The sequence below is a fragment of the Pelodiscus sinensis genome, chromosome 5, assembly GCF_049634645.1.
Source record: "Pelodiscus sinensis isolate JC-2024 chromosome 5, ASM4963464v1, whole genome shotgun sequence".
NCBI classification, from domain to species: domain Eukaryota; kingdom Metazoa; phylum Chordata; order Testudines; family Trionychidae; genus Pelodiscus; species Pelodiscus sinensis.
In genome coordinates this window covers 70,016,709-70,033,224 of record NC_134715.1, presented here as the reverse complement: position 1 = coordinate 70,033,224, position 16,516 = coordinate 70,016,709, and the positions used below count along the sequence as shown (strand labels likewise).

General features: G+C 40.9%; 1 protein-coding gene across 3 annotated transcripts in view; it reads left to right on the top strand.

Annotated features, from left to right (window-relative positions):
- Nucleotides 1-16,516, top strand: part of GPM6A (glycoprotein M6A) — a 339,554-nt gene that overhangs the window by 264,413 nt on the left and 58,625 nt on the right. For all 3 annotated transcript variants that reach the window (XM_006131600.4, XM_006131599.4, XM_075930227.1), the window contains exon 2: nt 11,248-11,440. In XM_006131600.4, coding sequence (XP_006131662.2) covers nt 11,248-11,440 — 193 coding nt within the window. The remainder of the gene's footprint in view (nt 1-11,247; nt 11,441-16,516) is intronic.

The window sequence follows — 16,516 nt, the reverse complement described above, 5'->3', positions numbered from 1 at the left end:
AGTAAGTTTGTTAAACAGAGGCAGGTCAGGAAATGATGTAATTGCCAGCTGGCTCGTTAGTAGCCATGTAGGAAGTATTTATGGTAAACTTTTTTTCTTTTTTATGACTCCTCAAGAGATGAGACTCATTGCTTGAGAGCATCTTGAGTCAAATTCTAGTTTGGTACACCATGGAGACGGGGACCAGTCACAAAAATATGATCTAGGTTTAGATTACAACTCTGTCTCAACCATCCCTAGAGCAGTTGGGGCATATGTTCTCAAATGGAATTTGGTTAGAACACATCTGTCTTCCTAGGACACCCGAAGTTTGAAATTTCTTTTCAATCCAGTAGTAGTTCTTCTCCAAGGAGCTGGATAGGTCAGTGGTTTTCATAACTCCAACCCCATCCAAATCCAGACATTTTAAAAATAGCATATCTTGGTATTTTGTAAATTGACTTCAAGAAATCAAGGTGGAACAGTTACAGTGCAATAAATCAGTGTGAACTGTAATTCACACCTCCATAATATATAGTTTGGCGCCGTGTAGACACTAATCATTTCCTTTGACAAGTGATTTCTTGATGACTTTCCAGAATTATTCCTGTGCAAAATGTCACTTTTGATTCACCAGCTTTGGGCTGAGTTTTCCATTAGTTTTGTTTCATGTGTGCCACAACTTCCAGAGCTTCATTTTACAATTCAGATTCCCATGGTTAAACTCACCAGAATAGCATGTTTTGTTACGTACTGTGAGTTCTGTATAAATTAATTTAATCCAACAGCTCTGTTCACCATGTAACCAACTTAACATTTTTCTACAAAACTGGAAACCTCATTCTGAAAAAGCCAGCGGCAACAAGGAAGATTTTTCTTTATTTCTGACTTCATTGCAATGTCTTTCCTTCATTTCAGATTATCTGTTGTCCACATTGTGTCCTAATATCAGATGGAGAAGTAACTACAAATCTTTCAAAATGACACACAAATGTTCTGTCTGTTCCTTGACAGAATCTTCTATTTTTTTTAATTTTTTTTAGCATCATGTAAGTAGATTTCCGTGGTTATTTAAATAGTTGGATTATCTCAGAAGTTCCAGATGCCTTCAGAGATGTTTTCAGAAAGGGAACAAAATACAAATAAATACAAACGAATTCAATATTTTGTGTATTTTTCTTTTCCTCCTTTTTGTTCTGGACTTGATAGGCTTTCTGAATACTAAATATTACCATAATCACAATACTGCATACATGATTCTGCTTTTACACTCATTTGACAGAGTCTGTTGATTTCATACAATTCTCGTGGGGTTTAAGTAACAAGACAATCATGCTCTGAGCTGGTATTCTTTCTGTGTACTGTGCAGAAACTGGTCATTTCATATGTCACTTGCAGAACATCAGCTGCAGTGCTGGCAAAGAGGTCACATAATACTAACACTTTGTAAACAAGGAGAATGATTGTGGTGGTGGTAGTATTTTTATACCCAATTTGTGTGTAAACTCCAGTTGTGTTTAAATAGTTGTTTGGAGATCCAAGTCATTTATCTCCATAATGTAAAGTAAAGAGAAAATTATATACACACTCAGTACCAAATCATGGTTGGTTGATGTATGAAGAGGTGCACTAGAAAACTTTGCACCCACTAAAAGCATCACAGACTGGATGAGCAAATTCTGGCTCCTCCACAACCTGTGCAGAAGCTGTTTTCAAACTTTCTACAGCAGGAGCTATGAAGGGTATTCCTAATGTAGGCAAGATATGTCCACACAGAGATGAGGCAATTGTTTGTGGGACCATTTCCGTTTTGGATGCACATTAACATAGCCTTAATGTGCCCCTGTTTTGGTAAATAAGAACATTTTTGGAAGTTGGAAATACTCATGCATAGTACAGCTCCATGGCCTGTCACCTCTGATGCATTTAGATATAATAGTTTCTCTGTGCATTGATGATGAATGAAATGGCCAGTACTGCTTTTATGATTTGCAGCTCCTAGGCTGAGGGGGGAAAAAGTAATATTGGAGAAGTGGGACATTTCTTACAGCTTATGTCAAAAGTATGTAGTCCCAGCAGTTCTTTATTATAACCTTTAAATTGAAAAAAAAAAAAAACCTAGATGAATAGGTGAAGTAAGTACAGACACTTTTTGCACAGAGCTGTGCCTGTTAAATAGTTTGGCGCTCTTCTACCAGGCAGTATGACAATCTCATGCCAGACTGGCATTTACTGCAGACAAGTAGGGTTGCCAAGTGTCCAGTTTTGAACTGGACAGTCCAGTGCTTGAGTTTTCTGTTTGGGATAACAAATTATGTCCAGTATTTTCTAAATACAGCCGGTCCCCGAATTGCGAACGGTCGTAAGTCGACCGTTTGCAGTTATGACCAAAGCTGTTGTAAATGGTGGACCCCGAGTTACGAATGCGATCCGCACTTACGAACAACGCGGTCACGTGTAACTCTATGGGGTCTGACTTATGAACGAACCGAGTTATGACCAATTGCTTGGTCCATAACCGGTTGGTAAGTTGGGAAGAGGCTGTAAGATGTAATGTAGATTGTGATGTAATGTCAAGTGTGTCTGGTATTTTTGTTGAAACCCTCTGGTACCCTTAAAGACCGGTGGTAAGGTTGCCAACACTCCCAGAATTGTTATCAATCTCTTGGTGAATGTTGAAAGTAATATTGGAGATTTAATAGGATATTTTAAGAAAATGACATTACGTTATATTGGAGAAAATAAAATCTCCCAGAATGGTGTTGGTCTGAGTTTATACCACCAGTTATGGTTGCCATCTATCATAAGATTTCACCCCTTCAGTTAAAAATGTGTGCTTCCAAAGTACTAATTATTATTAAGCTACAGGCAGTCTCCTTCATGTACTACCCAGGCAAACTAGGCTTATGCGATAAATTAATATTTAAAACCAGAAACCACATATGAGGTTTTTCCCGCTCCAAAGAACCAGAAACTCATCCCGATCAATATGTACTTCAGGATCTCACCCCAAGACAACACTGGTACTTAATCCTTTTATAAACTAAAAGTTTTGTAACATAATAAGAGTTATTAAATGGTTAAAATGAATCATATTCCGTACATTACAGTTGTTTTCAAAAGCTGTAGATAAGGATAAGAGCAGCCATGATAAATCGTGTAGTTTCTTTGGATCACCCAAAAATCAGAGTTGTCAGTTGATTGTTCAAAGTTGCCTTTTGTTAGAAATCATAATTCAGAGATGTGGAATAGAGTTGTCAATTCTCCTGGGTTAGCCAGGAGTCTCCTGGAATTGGAACCAATCTGGGAGACTTTAAAAGGCCACGAAACATCCAGTTGGTTGTGCAGCAGCGCTCTGCTCTAGCTCCATGCAGCTTCCAGAAGCAACTGGCTTGTTCCCCTAGCTCCTATGTGAAGGGCAAACAAGGAGCCTCTGCGTGCTACCCACACCCTAAGCACTGACTCCATGACTCCCATTGATAGGGAATCCCTATCAATGTATGGGGGATGTTGCTTTCAGGCAGAGGCAGCATTCAGAGCTGCCTGGCCACCCTTGAGCTTTGGCATTGGACATACCAATTGCTTCCAGGAGCTGACTGAGGTAAGTTCTGTCTTGCTAGAGCCTTCATCCCGTACACCTCCTGCACTCAACCTTCTGCTCCATCCTTGGCCCCACCCCTGCACTCAAACTCCCTCCCAGAGCCCACACTCCTCACCCTCTCCCACAGCCCAACCAGTGTTCCCTGCAAGTTGAGCACTTGCATGACCACTTGGGGAGATTCAAATGCTGCCCATCTGATTAGCAGAGTGCCCACAGCTGACAACATGTGTTTCTACTGGTGCTGCACATCCACACGTGCCTTGGTGCATATAACAACAATTATTCTGCACGTGAATGGAAAAAAATAGAGGGAACACTGACCCCAACCTTCTGCACCTGACTCAGCCCAGAGCCCTGATCTACACTCCAAACCCCTTGGTCCCAGCCCAGAGCCTGCACCCCCTCCCACGTCCCAATCTCCTAACCCAGCCTGGTGAAAGTGAGGGAGGGTGGGGGAGATGGTCTCAGAAAAGGGGTAGGGCAAGGGTGTTTGATTTTGTACAATTAGATAGGAGGCAATCCTCCATAGGAAAGAGGCAAGGGGATGATCACACAGTCTCCATTTATATCCTCAGTCTATGTGCATGGAAAGTAACTATCATAAACATGGAGTCAGGGATTGAATGTTTGTGACTCTCTGGGGAGCATCTTGCCACCCCCATATATTTCATTATTATATCATTGTGAGCTTACATATAAAGCATACCTTGTAAAGTATCAGGGCAAAGGTAATGGTATGCTGAAAGTCTTTTCTCTACCTATTTATGTAAATCATCAATGCACATTAAATTATGTGAATATGTTGTATGGCGGTAACTGAAACATGCTGTAAGCCAGGGAATCAGACAGATGTTAGCTTCCCAGAAACAACATTAAGGGAAGTAACTAGCACCCTGGTCAGATGTCAATGGCCATTTTCCAGCAAAGGAGCTACTGTGCTGTGACTCACCTGCATGCGGCCACAGCAGGGGAATTGCTGCACATAAACTGAGAGTATAAAAACCAAACAGAGGAGCCCATGTTTGGTCTTTCTCTTGACCTACCATGCTGCAAGCAAAAGCACACTTTGAAATCCCCCAGGCCTGGTCTACACTAAAGGGAAAGGTTGACTTCAGGTATGCAACTCCAGCTGCGTTAATTACATAGATGGAGTCGGTGTATCTTAAATCACTGTCCACATAGCAGGAGGTTAATGGGAGCAAATGCTCCCATCAGCTTCCTTTATTCCTCATGAGGATCAGAAGTACCAGCACTGATGGGAGGAGGGGAGTGTCCTATCAAATTGAATTATTGGGTCTTCACTAGACCTGCTAAATCAAATCCTGGAAGATCGACTGTGGCAGCGTTGATCTTTCGCGTAGTGTAGACATGGCCTAATAGAGGGAACTGGCTCAGATATCAAGGATGAATTCTGTGTACTATGGACTGCAATATCCAGTGGGGGTGAGAAACTGTTTGATCTAGTTGTTGCCGAGTCTGATAGGGTTTCGATTTTAGATTGCGTATTTATATTTTCTTTTCTTTTGTTAGCTACTCTTTTTGCATATCACTTAATATCACCTAAAATCTGTTTTTGTAGTCCATAAGCTTTTTACTGTTTATCTTTATCAATGAGTTTGTATGAAATATGTGGCAGATCTGCTAAGATTTTACAAAGCTGGTATACGCATACTTTCCATTGTTGAAGTGGTGAGACAATTAATAAATTAGTTTATTCCTGTGCTGGGAGAATACAGGTGGTGCCTGTATCTGTGATTCATGGGTGGCTCTGGGAGCTTTCATGCAATCTGGGTGTGGGGTCTACACATACGATTGTGCAGAGTAATAGCAGTGCCTAGAGGGTTGCTCTTGGTTACTAGCAATGCATTGTGAGAGACAACCCAGGCTGGAGAGAGTTAAGGAAGCACAGTAGTCTCATGGTCCCAGGTTGTATCCTGGGGAGATCCTGCCACAATGTTGTCCATGCCTTGCTGAGTCAGTGGGCCTCCATTGTCCATGTGCTTTCTGATGCATGCTTGGGAAGGGCCAGTTGGAAAAGGTAGTTCTTAATAGTCCATGTGCCATGTCTGACTGGTGTTGGTGTAAATCTGTTCTGTGAGTGTTACTCAGGAACACAACATGTTTGGGATATAAACACACGGTAAAGATTCATTCAATTATCTCTCTCTCTTTCATGATAACATTGTGAAACAGATTACAACTTTTTCACTGATACCTTTGGAAATACTTTCCCAAAACTCTGCATCATCCAGAGAGGAGTTTGCATAGTAACTACATAGGTAACTAATACATGCTGTAGGTGGGTAAATTATATAGTAGGTAAAATATATTGTAATATTTTTAGCAAGTTTACAAGTATAGACAATTACACATTTTTAGATGGAAGGATGAGAATTATACTAGTAGGTTTAATTATGTGTATGTCTTATGTGCTATGTTGATGCCATAATTTGTTCTCATAGTATAACCACATTACTGCTTTTTTCTCTCTCTCTCTTTGTCTCTCTCTTTTTTTTTTTTAACACATCATCTGAACAAATCAATGAGAATTAGTCCTAATTTGTGGAGTCCATTTATGCATGAGTAGTTTAGTCACTTTGGATTGGGGTGTCTCTTAGCATTTTCTGTTTGCTCTTGCCAGTTTTTTACTTAAGAATGTCAAATTCTCCTCTTTGATGAATGTTGTGATGTTTTGAGACTTATGAAATTAGTAAATTGGAAGTTTCGATGCTTGCTACATGTAACTATTTTTAATATACAATGAATTCATTGAAGTTGATTATCCAGTTGCCTTTATATAGTTAAGTGGTAGGTAACTCCAGAAATATGTGACTAGCAGGTGGTGGGTGTGTTTGTTGCAGTTGTTCAAATTATATTGGTATTTTACCACATTAGCCAGAGATTCAATCCTCTTTCCAACTCTCATGTTCCCCTATATATCTCCACTGTTTATTTTAAACACTGATTTCCAAGTGTATTACTGGGATAGGTTTCTTCTAAATCAATACATGATTAGAAGTCTGTGGCCAGATATGTTAAATAGTTTATTTCTGTCCATGTCTTCTGTGAATCTGATTCTCTTCTTACACTGGTTTCACATCTGAGTAATTCTGCTAACTTCCATTATTATCTATTATGGGAATCTCCAGTTTCACTTTCCATGCAGATTCTGGAAGAAATAGGGTTGAATCTATGCCCCAGGGATGTTAACAGCAATATCCCTATTGACTTCATTGGGTACAGGACTCACTCACAGTCCCTGCACCAAAGAGCACATGATCTAATGGAGTTAATCTTGATTTACAATGGTGTCTCAGTTCAAAGTTGTCTTAAAGCTTGCAGACATGGTCAATGGAAGATTTTCCTCACATGTAGGGCAATCATTGAATGCTACAGAGGTGCCAACATCCCTCCAGAGTTCTGTGGGCAAGGAATATGTCTGGGGAAAAGGAAGCCCTGGATATGCCTCCAATCTCAAAGTGATACTTAGGTTCTGGAATGTTCCCTGAGGTCAGTTGGAAGTGGGCATAGTGTGTAGCAGTCTTCAGGTTGGTCCTGCTTGTCCTGATCAGCCCAGGGCTGTTAGTCAAGCATAAGGGGACTGCAACACCACTTATGCGCAATTTCTATCCCTTTCTGATCTTTGGCCAAGCACAGCTTGAGCAGAGTATCTGATCTCAAATATTTTTTTTAATTTGCTGTGTTTAGTGATAAGTTCTTACAGAATTAAAATGTACATAATTAAAACCTTCCAACCCCCAAGCCTATGATGTGCTTTCTTAAATAGGATGTTTGTTTATTATTTTGCAGTGCTCTTATTTTGGATGGTTAAACTAATCTGATCATTTCTTAGTCAGTTTCACTCCCGTTCTCATGGATTGGGACTACCTTAATAATGCATTGGTTAAGGTTTTGAAAGTTTGATATAAGCCATGACAATATTTCTAGAAAAAGGGCACTTTCATGTAGTCTAGTCCTCTAAAATTGCCTTTTTCATTCATCTGTATAAAATTCATGAACAAAAGTTTTCATGAATTAAAAAAAAAAACAGGATAGGTTGGGGGTTTTTTTTTTGGTGTTGTTTTTTTCCAGGGAGGAGAGGTTAAATACCCCACTGCAGAGAATGATGAATAATGTCTTTCTAATGTAAATAATTCTGTAATCTTTCTGCAAATGAAGATAAATGAGATAAATAAAAGTGTGCAGTGGAATTGTGATAATACCTGAAAAGCAGGAAATGTAACGGGCTATTACTGAAAGAAAAAAGCCTACTTTTATTGCCCTGGTTGACTGAAGTGCGAAAATGGAAAAAGGAAATATAAAATTTATGATTTTTCCATTTCAGTTATCTAAGGTGGAAGATGAGTAAAGAAATCTGTATGGTGCAGAATGACATAGGTCTATTGAAGTCAATTGAAATATACCAATTTACATCAGCGGAGGCCCTCAATTTTTAACATTTCTAATATTAAAAGTTATATAATCTTCAGCTCCCTCCCCTTCTTCTCCAAGGGTGTGTTTACTCAAACTCGAAACTAAACTCGAAATAAGATACTCAATATATGCTATGCAAATTGCGTATCATATTTTGAATCTATTTTGAAATTGGCACATCTACGCAGCACCAAATTTCAAAATAATGCGCTATTTTGAGCCATCCCTTAACCTTTGTGCAAGGAGGTTTAGTGGGATGCCAAAATAGTGTGCTCGTTATTTCAAAAAATATTTTTAAATAATGGGCAACTTCTGTAGATACAGGGTAGCTATTTTGGGGTACCTCCGGTATCCCGAAATAGTTATTCAGTGTAAATGTACCCCATATCCTAAAGTTTGGGCCTATATTGGTACTGTGCTTGGAGGACAAATTTTGTGGCCACTGGACAATTGTATTTCATCAACATTTTTACCCATTTAATCTTACCCCATAAAGGAAACTACCAGTCTTCCCTCTGCTACTTGGTCTTGTGTGTTCTCTCCTCGGAGCTAACAGGAGGTGTGTATAGAACTTTGGGAAGGAGACTGGAGATGTTGCATGTAGACAGGCAGCCTGAGAGGTGAATTTAGATGGGCAGAGATCACATGTCTCTCTAACCTGGGAAGCAAGTGCCACCTTCTGCCTCTTGCTGTAGATGAAAGTATAGGGGAGCTGGGAAGGAGCAAGCATGGAGAGAGACATGTAAATGCTACTGGAGAAGAAAAAAGACATGGGATCTGAGGAAACGTATCTTAGAAATGAGACTGAATATACCCAACCCTAAGGCTCTCAAGCAGTGGTCTCCAATCTTTTTTTTACCACAAGATCACTTTTTGCAATGTAAGATCCACCTCAAACCCAAATAACCTGGCCCCACTTCCTTCCCACCCCTTCTTTGAGTCCTGCCCCTGTTCCACCCCTTCTCTGATGCCTCACCCTGTTCACTCCATCTCCCTTCCTCCCCCATCCTAACTCACTTTCACCAGGCTGGGGTAATGCATTGTGGTTCAGGCTCTGGTCTTGGTCCAAGGAGTTTGCATTGTAGAAGGGGCTCTGGGCTTAGCCCAGGGTAGAGGATTGAGATCCAGGAGGAGTTTCAGGGTGTAAGCTCTGGGAAGGAGTTTGGGTGCCAGGGGACACATATCATCTGGGGCAGGAGGCTGGGTGTAAGAGTAGGTTCAGGGCTTGGACAGGGATTAGGAAGCAGGCTCTGGCTGGTCACCGTTTAACTGAGACTGCTTCCAGCTGGTGGAGCAGTGGGGTTATAAGGCAGGCTTACTCCTGCCCTAGCCCTGCACCACTCCTGAAAGCAGCTGGCATGTGCAGCAATGGCTCCATGGTGCCATGTGCTGCCCATCATCTACACCACTGTTACTGGTCACAGTTCCCCCTTACTGATCAATGGGAGCTGCAGGAGTGGTATCTGCAGACAAGGACAGCAAGCGGAGACCCTGCTCCGCCTTTCTCAGGGACTGCAGGGACATACCAGCCACTTCCAGGAGCAGCAATTACCATTGGGATAATTAGTCCAGCCATGACAGCTTAGGCATTTTAGAACTTACTACTCAAAGAATTACATTTAAGTGTCAGAGAAATGAAAATGATGAAATTCACAGACTAGTAAAAAATAAAATAACACCCTTTGCAAGCAGTAACAGAAGTAACAACAACCCCCCGGCTGTGTCTGCGCTGGCACGATCTTGTGCCAAAACAGTCGCTCTTGCGCAAAAACTTACTGCCTGTCTACGCTGGCCGTATGTTCTTGCGCAAGTAAAATAACGTTCTACTGTATAAAATCAGGGCTTCTTGCGCAAGTACTATGATGGTCCCACTCAGAAATTAGCCCTCTTGCACAACTGTTCTTGCGCAAGAGGCCAGTGTAGATGCTCTCTTCTGGAAGAGTTTTTGCGCAAGAACTCTTCCTCAAAAGAGTTCTTGCACAGTGTAGACGTAGCCCCCATGTATGTGTTGGGTCTGGAGCTGAGAATGAAGGATAGTGTGTGTTTGTGAGAATGACAGACACACACACAATGTGTGAGTAACTGAGATTTGCATTGCCGACCTCCCTCCATCCCCTTCTCTCTGTGTGGAGATAGGCTATAGTAGTGGGGAAGGAGGGACACCCTGACATCAGTGCTCTACCTCTTCTCCCTCCCTCAGCCTGCACAGCAAGCAGGAAGCTCCCCAGGGTGGTAGCTCTACGGCAGAGGGCAGGAGCATCATGACAGTGGGTGGAGGGGCAACTGAAGTGCTAGCACTTGATAGCTCCCTGGCCAAACCAGTCAGGGTCACCTGTCAGAAGTCCAAGATCTACCAGAATATCCCAATCTACTGGCTGGTGATTACTGGTCTAAAGGTTTATAAACAGTACAGTGGCTTACTTTTTGCCTCACCTATAATATTTAAACTATGCTCATTTTCTAGTTCCTTTTCTGATTTCACTTAGACTGGTGTAAATCAGTAGTAACAGCGCTAACCTAAGTGGAGTTATACTGATGTAAAAGGCGCGAATCAGGCTATAAGAGTATAGAGGGGATTTTTACAGGCACTTTTGTCACTACCTGAGAGTCAAACAATGTGTTTGTCCTCACCCCAAGATACCAGTGAGGTATTATCACTCTTTCAGAGAAGTAAACTGATGGAGAGAGGGACTAAATTATTTGCCCAATTTCTCTCTCAGTCTGTGGTGGAGCCAGGGAATTGAATGTAGTTCTGCTGAACCTTATGCCACTGTTTTGATTACTGTACCATCCTTCCTCTCTGGTTTTGTTTAGGTCCTCTTCTATAATCCATTAGCTGAACAACTAGAGTAATGATTATAGGTTTAGCCTAGTTTCAGCATGGTAATCTGCTCTGAATAGAAACACCAGAAGCACGTAAAATAAAGGGGATTCACACTGCTTAATAGTTTCCTTTTATTCAGGATTGTTGTTTAATGGGTCAAATAACAGAGAGTAAGAGCTGAATGAACCACCTTCCCTTTCAAAAAAGTTTTTCCTTATGTAGAGGTCGGTGTCTGGGTAAAGAAGATTGTATTGTTGATGCCCAACGTGATCTCTTCTTGGTCTGCAGTCTTCAATTTCCAGAGTGCAATATCCATGAATGCAAATATTGCCTTACTTAAAAAATGTGCCACCGCTTTTAGGATAAAAATAAAATAAAGTGTGTTAATACTGTTTTCTTTCCCACGCAGGGTGCTTTGAGTGCTGCATCAAGTGCTTGGGGGGTATTCCCTATGCCTCTTTGATTGCCACCATCCTGCTGTATGCTGGGGTCGCACTGTTCTGTGGCTGTGGACATGAAGCGCTCTCGGGAACTGTCAACATTCTGCAAACCTACTTTGAGATGGCAAGAGCTGCTGGGGACGTTATTGATGTTTTTACCATGTAAGACTTTTTAACATTTTGTAACTGATTTTAAAGAGGCTGAAAATTAAGAATAGGGAGGAAAATGATTTTTATAAAAGTACCCCAAAATAGAGGCACAGATAGTATAACCCAAGTACACGCAGTAGTATAAAACAGTAACTATAATTTTAATTTTTCCTTCCTACAAGTAATTTATAGTAAAACTTAGAATCTGGTAGTAATTAAATACTAAGAATTGCATCACTTTTTGAGTAATTGATGTATTTTTGTTATCTTTATAGGTGTCCCCCATACTTATAATTGTATTAAATGGATTAAGTAATTAAAATGTATTATGTAATATATAAAATATTCATTCATTGTGAGTAACTCACTGTATACCCCAGTCATAGTTTTGCTTTGTGTTAGTAATTAACTTTGATACCTACTAAACACATTTCCATGTGGTTACAGATCATTAGGAAAAACATAATCATTACCAAAGGCGAAATGTTCTAGCAAAGGTGAAAGATGGATCAGAAAGCCGTGGTCCTGCCGAAGCTGGGGAAATAGAGACCCTATGCACAACCCCACATGGCAAATATTAGTGAGGACTCCACATTTGCCAACCATTCAAAAACTCAGGAATTCATGCCCTAATCATATAATTAACCTTAAAAATTAATTACCATTAAATAATGGTATTGGATTGTTTTTAGTTACCTTCTTGTTATTGATTCTTTAGAGTTCACATTTTCAAGCTTTCTCCGCAACTAAGAAGGCAAGACTCTTACTTTATTATTTGAAAACTGAGATGCTCATATAATAACCAAACCCCAGGCGTTTAAGAAAATATCCAGATGATATCATTATCAGGGCTCGACAAATATGCTTATCTACTCGCCCGTGGGGAGTAGATTTCAGCTGGTCGCCCCATTCACCGGTGTTCCGTGCATGCTCAGTGCGGGTCTCGCGCATGCACGGTGCGGGGCTGGCGAGTGGCTTTCGCCATGGTCGTCCAGCCCTGATCATTAAGTATGCTGGGTGTGGTGCACTGTCCCATCTAGTGACACAGACCACTTACAGGGTATGTCTACACTACCCCGCTAGTTCGAACTAGCGGGGTAATGTATGCATACCGCACTTGCTAATGAAGCCCGGGATTTGAATTTCCCGGGCTTCATTAGCATAAGCGGGGAGCCGCCATTTTTAAATCCCCGCTGCTTCGAACCCCGTGTAGCGCGGCTACACGGGGCTCGAACTAGGTAGTTCGGACTAGGGTCCTATTCCGAACTACCGGTACTCCTCGTGAAACGAGGTGTACCGGTAGTTCGGAATAGGCACCCTAGTCCGAACTACCTAGTTCGAGCCCCGTGTAGCCGCGCTACACGGGGTTCGAAGCAGCGGGGATTTAAAAATGGCGGCTCCCCGCTTATGCTAATGAAGCCCGGGAAATTCAAATCCCGGGCTTCATTAGCAAGTGCGGTATGCATACATTACCCCGCTAGTTCGAACTAGCGGGGTAGTGTAGACATACCCACAGAGAGAATAATGAGTCTGCTATACACTTTAGCTGAGAGCCAGCTGGCTCTTCAGTTCAAGTGGCAGAGGCTTATGCATTAAGCTACAGAGGTTTCAGGTTCTATTCCACATGGTTGATGTTACAAGAAGACTTGCATAAAAATGTCAAGAGTTGACAACAACTAGGACTTCATGGGTCTGGATGATGGAGACTGAGCAGAGCTCAGAAGCAGCAGCTTAACAAGGCATGCTCCTTTCTCCCTACAAATAGCATTGTATATTTTCCCACTTAGGCTGCAGCGGGCTCTGAAACCTAGCAAAGGAGTATGTCTCAGAGCACAAGCTCCAGCCTGAGTAGAAACATCTACACAACTATTTTTAGCCTTGTAGTGCAAGTCTGAGTCAGTTGACCAATCATCTGAAGCTTCCTACTGTTGAGGTTTTCTCTGTGTATATGTATCCTAGTACAATATCTTAATCACATCTGAAATAAAATGACATATCTTTATGGTGTCCTTTGTTCCTTCCTCATAAAAAACATCCTCTTCCCAGGAATTTGAAAGGAAGTTCTGATCCATATGGGTACAACCCAGTGTTTCTCAATGCGGTCCGTGGACCCACTATGAGAAACCTGCTAACTGGCTGCTTCCATTTGTTTGTTTATTGGCTCCCATTTGTTTGTTTATTTCTTTGAGGCTCCCATTGGCTGTGATTCGTCATTTACAGCCAAGGGAAGCCACGAGAAGTAGCAGCCACTTCCCACAGCTCCCCTTGGCTGCAAACGATAAACCGCAGCCTGTGGGAGCCTGAAGGCTCCATGGCTGCGGAACCAGTAAATAAACAAACCGGAGTAGCCAGTTAAGTTTCTCAGACCAGTGTTTCTCAAATGGGTCCGTGGACCATTTTGAGAAACACCGGTCTTAACCTAAGCTGAAGAACCTTCCTTTTCACTCTGGGAAGCATCATTGTTCCTCCCTGAGTCCTCACAGAGAAGCAAAGTGATTTTGCCCTCCTCGGGTTACAGTGAAAAACAGTGACAAAGCTGGAAATAGCCATGGGATCTGTATTCTAGCTCAGTCCTGTACCATCACCACCATGCCTCATTATACATGGATTTTCTTCATAACTACTGGCAATGAGGTTTGTTGGATTGGTCACCAAGAGGCAGCCATGCAAATCAAGTAAATCACCACTTTTCCACATCGAAATTTCATCACCCTAGATTTGAGAGAGGGGTCAGAGCTTGTTATCTGATCTCACTGCTCAGCTGTGCAGTTTATAGTGCACCTGGGAAACATGTGGGTTCTGCCTTTTTTTTTATCCCAGCATTTAGAATAATGTGTATAACTTGACTTCACAGCTAAGGTTCAGTGTTACCACTGAATGAAAGATCAATCATTTTATTAGACTGTAAGTTATTTTATTAGTCTCTAGGAACCCATTAGTGCAGAACTGCTGCAAATCAATGCTTTCAGTTCATAGTGAGTTTTCCAGGTTCCCATGTTGAATTCTTAAGTAAAAGTATCAGTCAAGGGCCACAGTTCCAATGCAGATAATTCACTGGAAATGATAAAGGAGCCATAAAGCCAAATTTAATTTTTTCTTGAAATCTAATTATTTGACTTCATCCAGGGATTTGTTTTCAGTCTTACTTAAAAGCACATGCTTCCTTGGCAGCCCTTTCATTGATCTCTGACTCCAGCTAATTTTTCAATATGTTAGATCTAAAATAAAATCTTGAGAGAGAATAAACTTCTTCAGTGAAAGCAATGAAGTGTCACCTGTAACTGGACACAATGTACCATTCTGTTTTCTGCCTTTCTTATTGATTTTAATAAATATTAGTTTCTCCTTAAAGGTAATTTTCTAGGGACAGTCTGTGATTGGTGTTTTGCCACAACATAGTTCAGCAAGTGGCAGTCCAAAAAGCCCTCCGAAAATCATGTCTTGAAAGGCAGAAAAGCAGCAAAATTCTATAAATAAGTAAAAATAAATCATTTAATCATTTCTCCCTTTTATGATTAATTGCCTCTCTATCTGTGAACTGTCTCACAATAGACATCCATTCTGATCTTATTTAAAAGAGAGAGAAATTGAGAGAGCATCCTAAGTGATCAGTTTTTAAGAAGCTTTTTTCTTTAATGCTGCCAGTGCTGTGAATACTGCTGTGTGACTCTGTGACAAATGTACAAAGCAGATTGTGCAATGGAATTCATTGTGTTGACATGTATTTAATCATGCTTATGGTTTATTGACATGGTTTCAGTATGTCATGTGACCAAAAAAATCAATCCACATCTGAGAGCTGTTCTGCCAGGTTGGCAGATAAAGGTCTTTTACTGCTGCCATAGGTACATTTGTGCAAAATCCTAACAGCACAGCTTGTAGGCCAGCCTTTATTTATTATGACCTTTCATTCTTCTCAACACATTTACAATCTTAGATTATTTGCTTACATTATGTTTTATTGCTTATAATCATGCAATGTAATTTATGTGGATAAGCACTCACTGCTATTTAAAAGCAGGAGTAGGCACATGTAGAGAAAAGCACACCCTGTGGATAGTACACACTTGCTCTTACTAGGTCAGAAACAAAAAAAGCTGAAATCTAATAACATCTCTTCTTAACTCCAGGGCTTCTCGTGCAGATCAATGCTTCATCAACCTCATTAGCTGATACAGTTGCTGTTTGTTGCAGCCTTTGAATAGCAGTCCAGATCCAGGTTTTAAATTAACAACTTTCCATAAGAAAATTAATAATCCCATCTCCACTTCTAGAATTTTTTAATGTAAGCTGAAAAAACAGCACAATAGTGCAGTACAATGGTGGTTTCAAATTACTTAGGCTGTAAACAAAAACAAAGAAATGACCAGAATTCAAATGCCATGTTAGAAGCAGTGTTAATATTTGTAAAAAGAATGGGGCTGCTACTAATATGTATTCTGATAGTGCCCACAATTTGTGTCTAAAAGGAAAACAAATCTGAGCTGTCTACACTGGCCCTTTTGCGCAAAGCTTTTGCGCAAAAGGGACTTTTGCCTGAATGGGAGCAGCATAGTATTTCCGCAAGAAGCACTGATTTCTTACAGTAGGAAGTCAGTGCTTTTGCGGAAATTCAAGCGGCCAGTGTAGACAGCTGGCAAGCTTTTTCCAGAAAAGCAGCTGATTTTCCGGAAAAACTGGCCATTCTAGACACAGCCTTATAGACTGGGGCTTTGTTGATACTGATGGGGAAGTAATATCCACAGTTCTCTCCTCTACTGTTGTCAGCCGACGGTCAGGGCTCCCTATATCTGTCCCTTAAGACCGGCTGAAGTTCTTTTAAATTGTGCTTGGTTCTGTTACAGCAACTGAAGGAGTCAGGTTAAAGCTTAAACAGTTACAGGTTTATTAAAGAAGCTTATAAATCATATGGTTACAATGGCTATTGCTCTATTTCTTAACTACTAGCAAAATATAGATCTTAAAAATGGTTACAAAGAAGATAAAGATAGAAAAATAGAAATAATGGTACCAAGTAACAGCTTACTCTTTCTATGTGTACACTTAAGACAGAGGACCACATCCAGGTACAATTTTTACCCCCTTCTG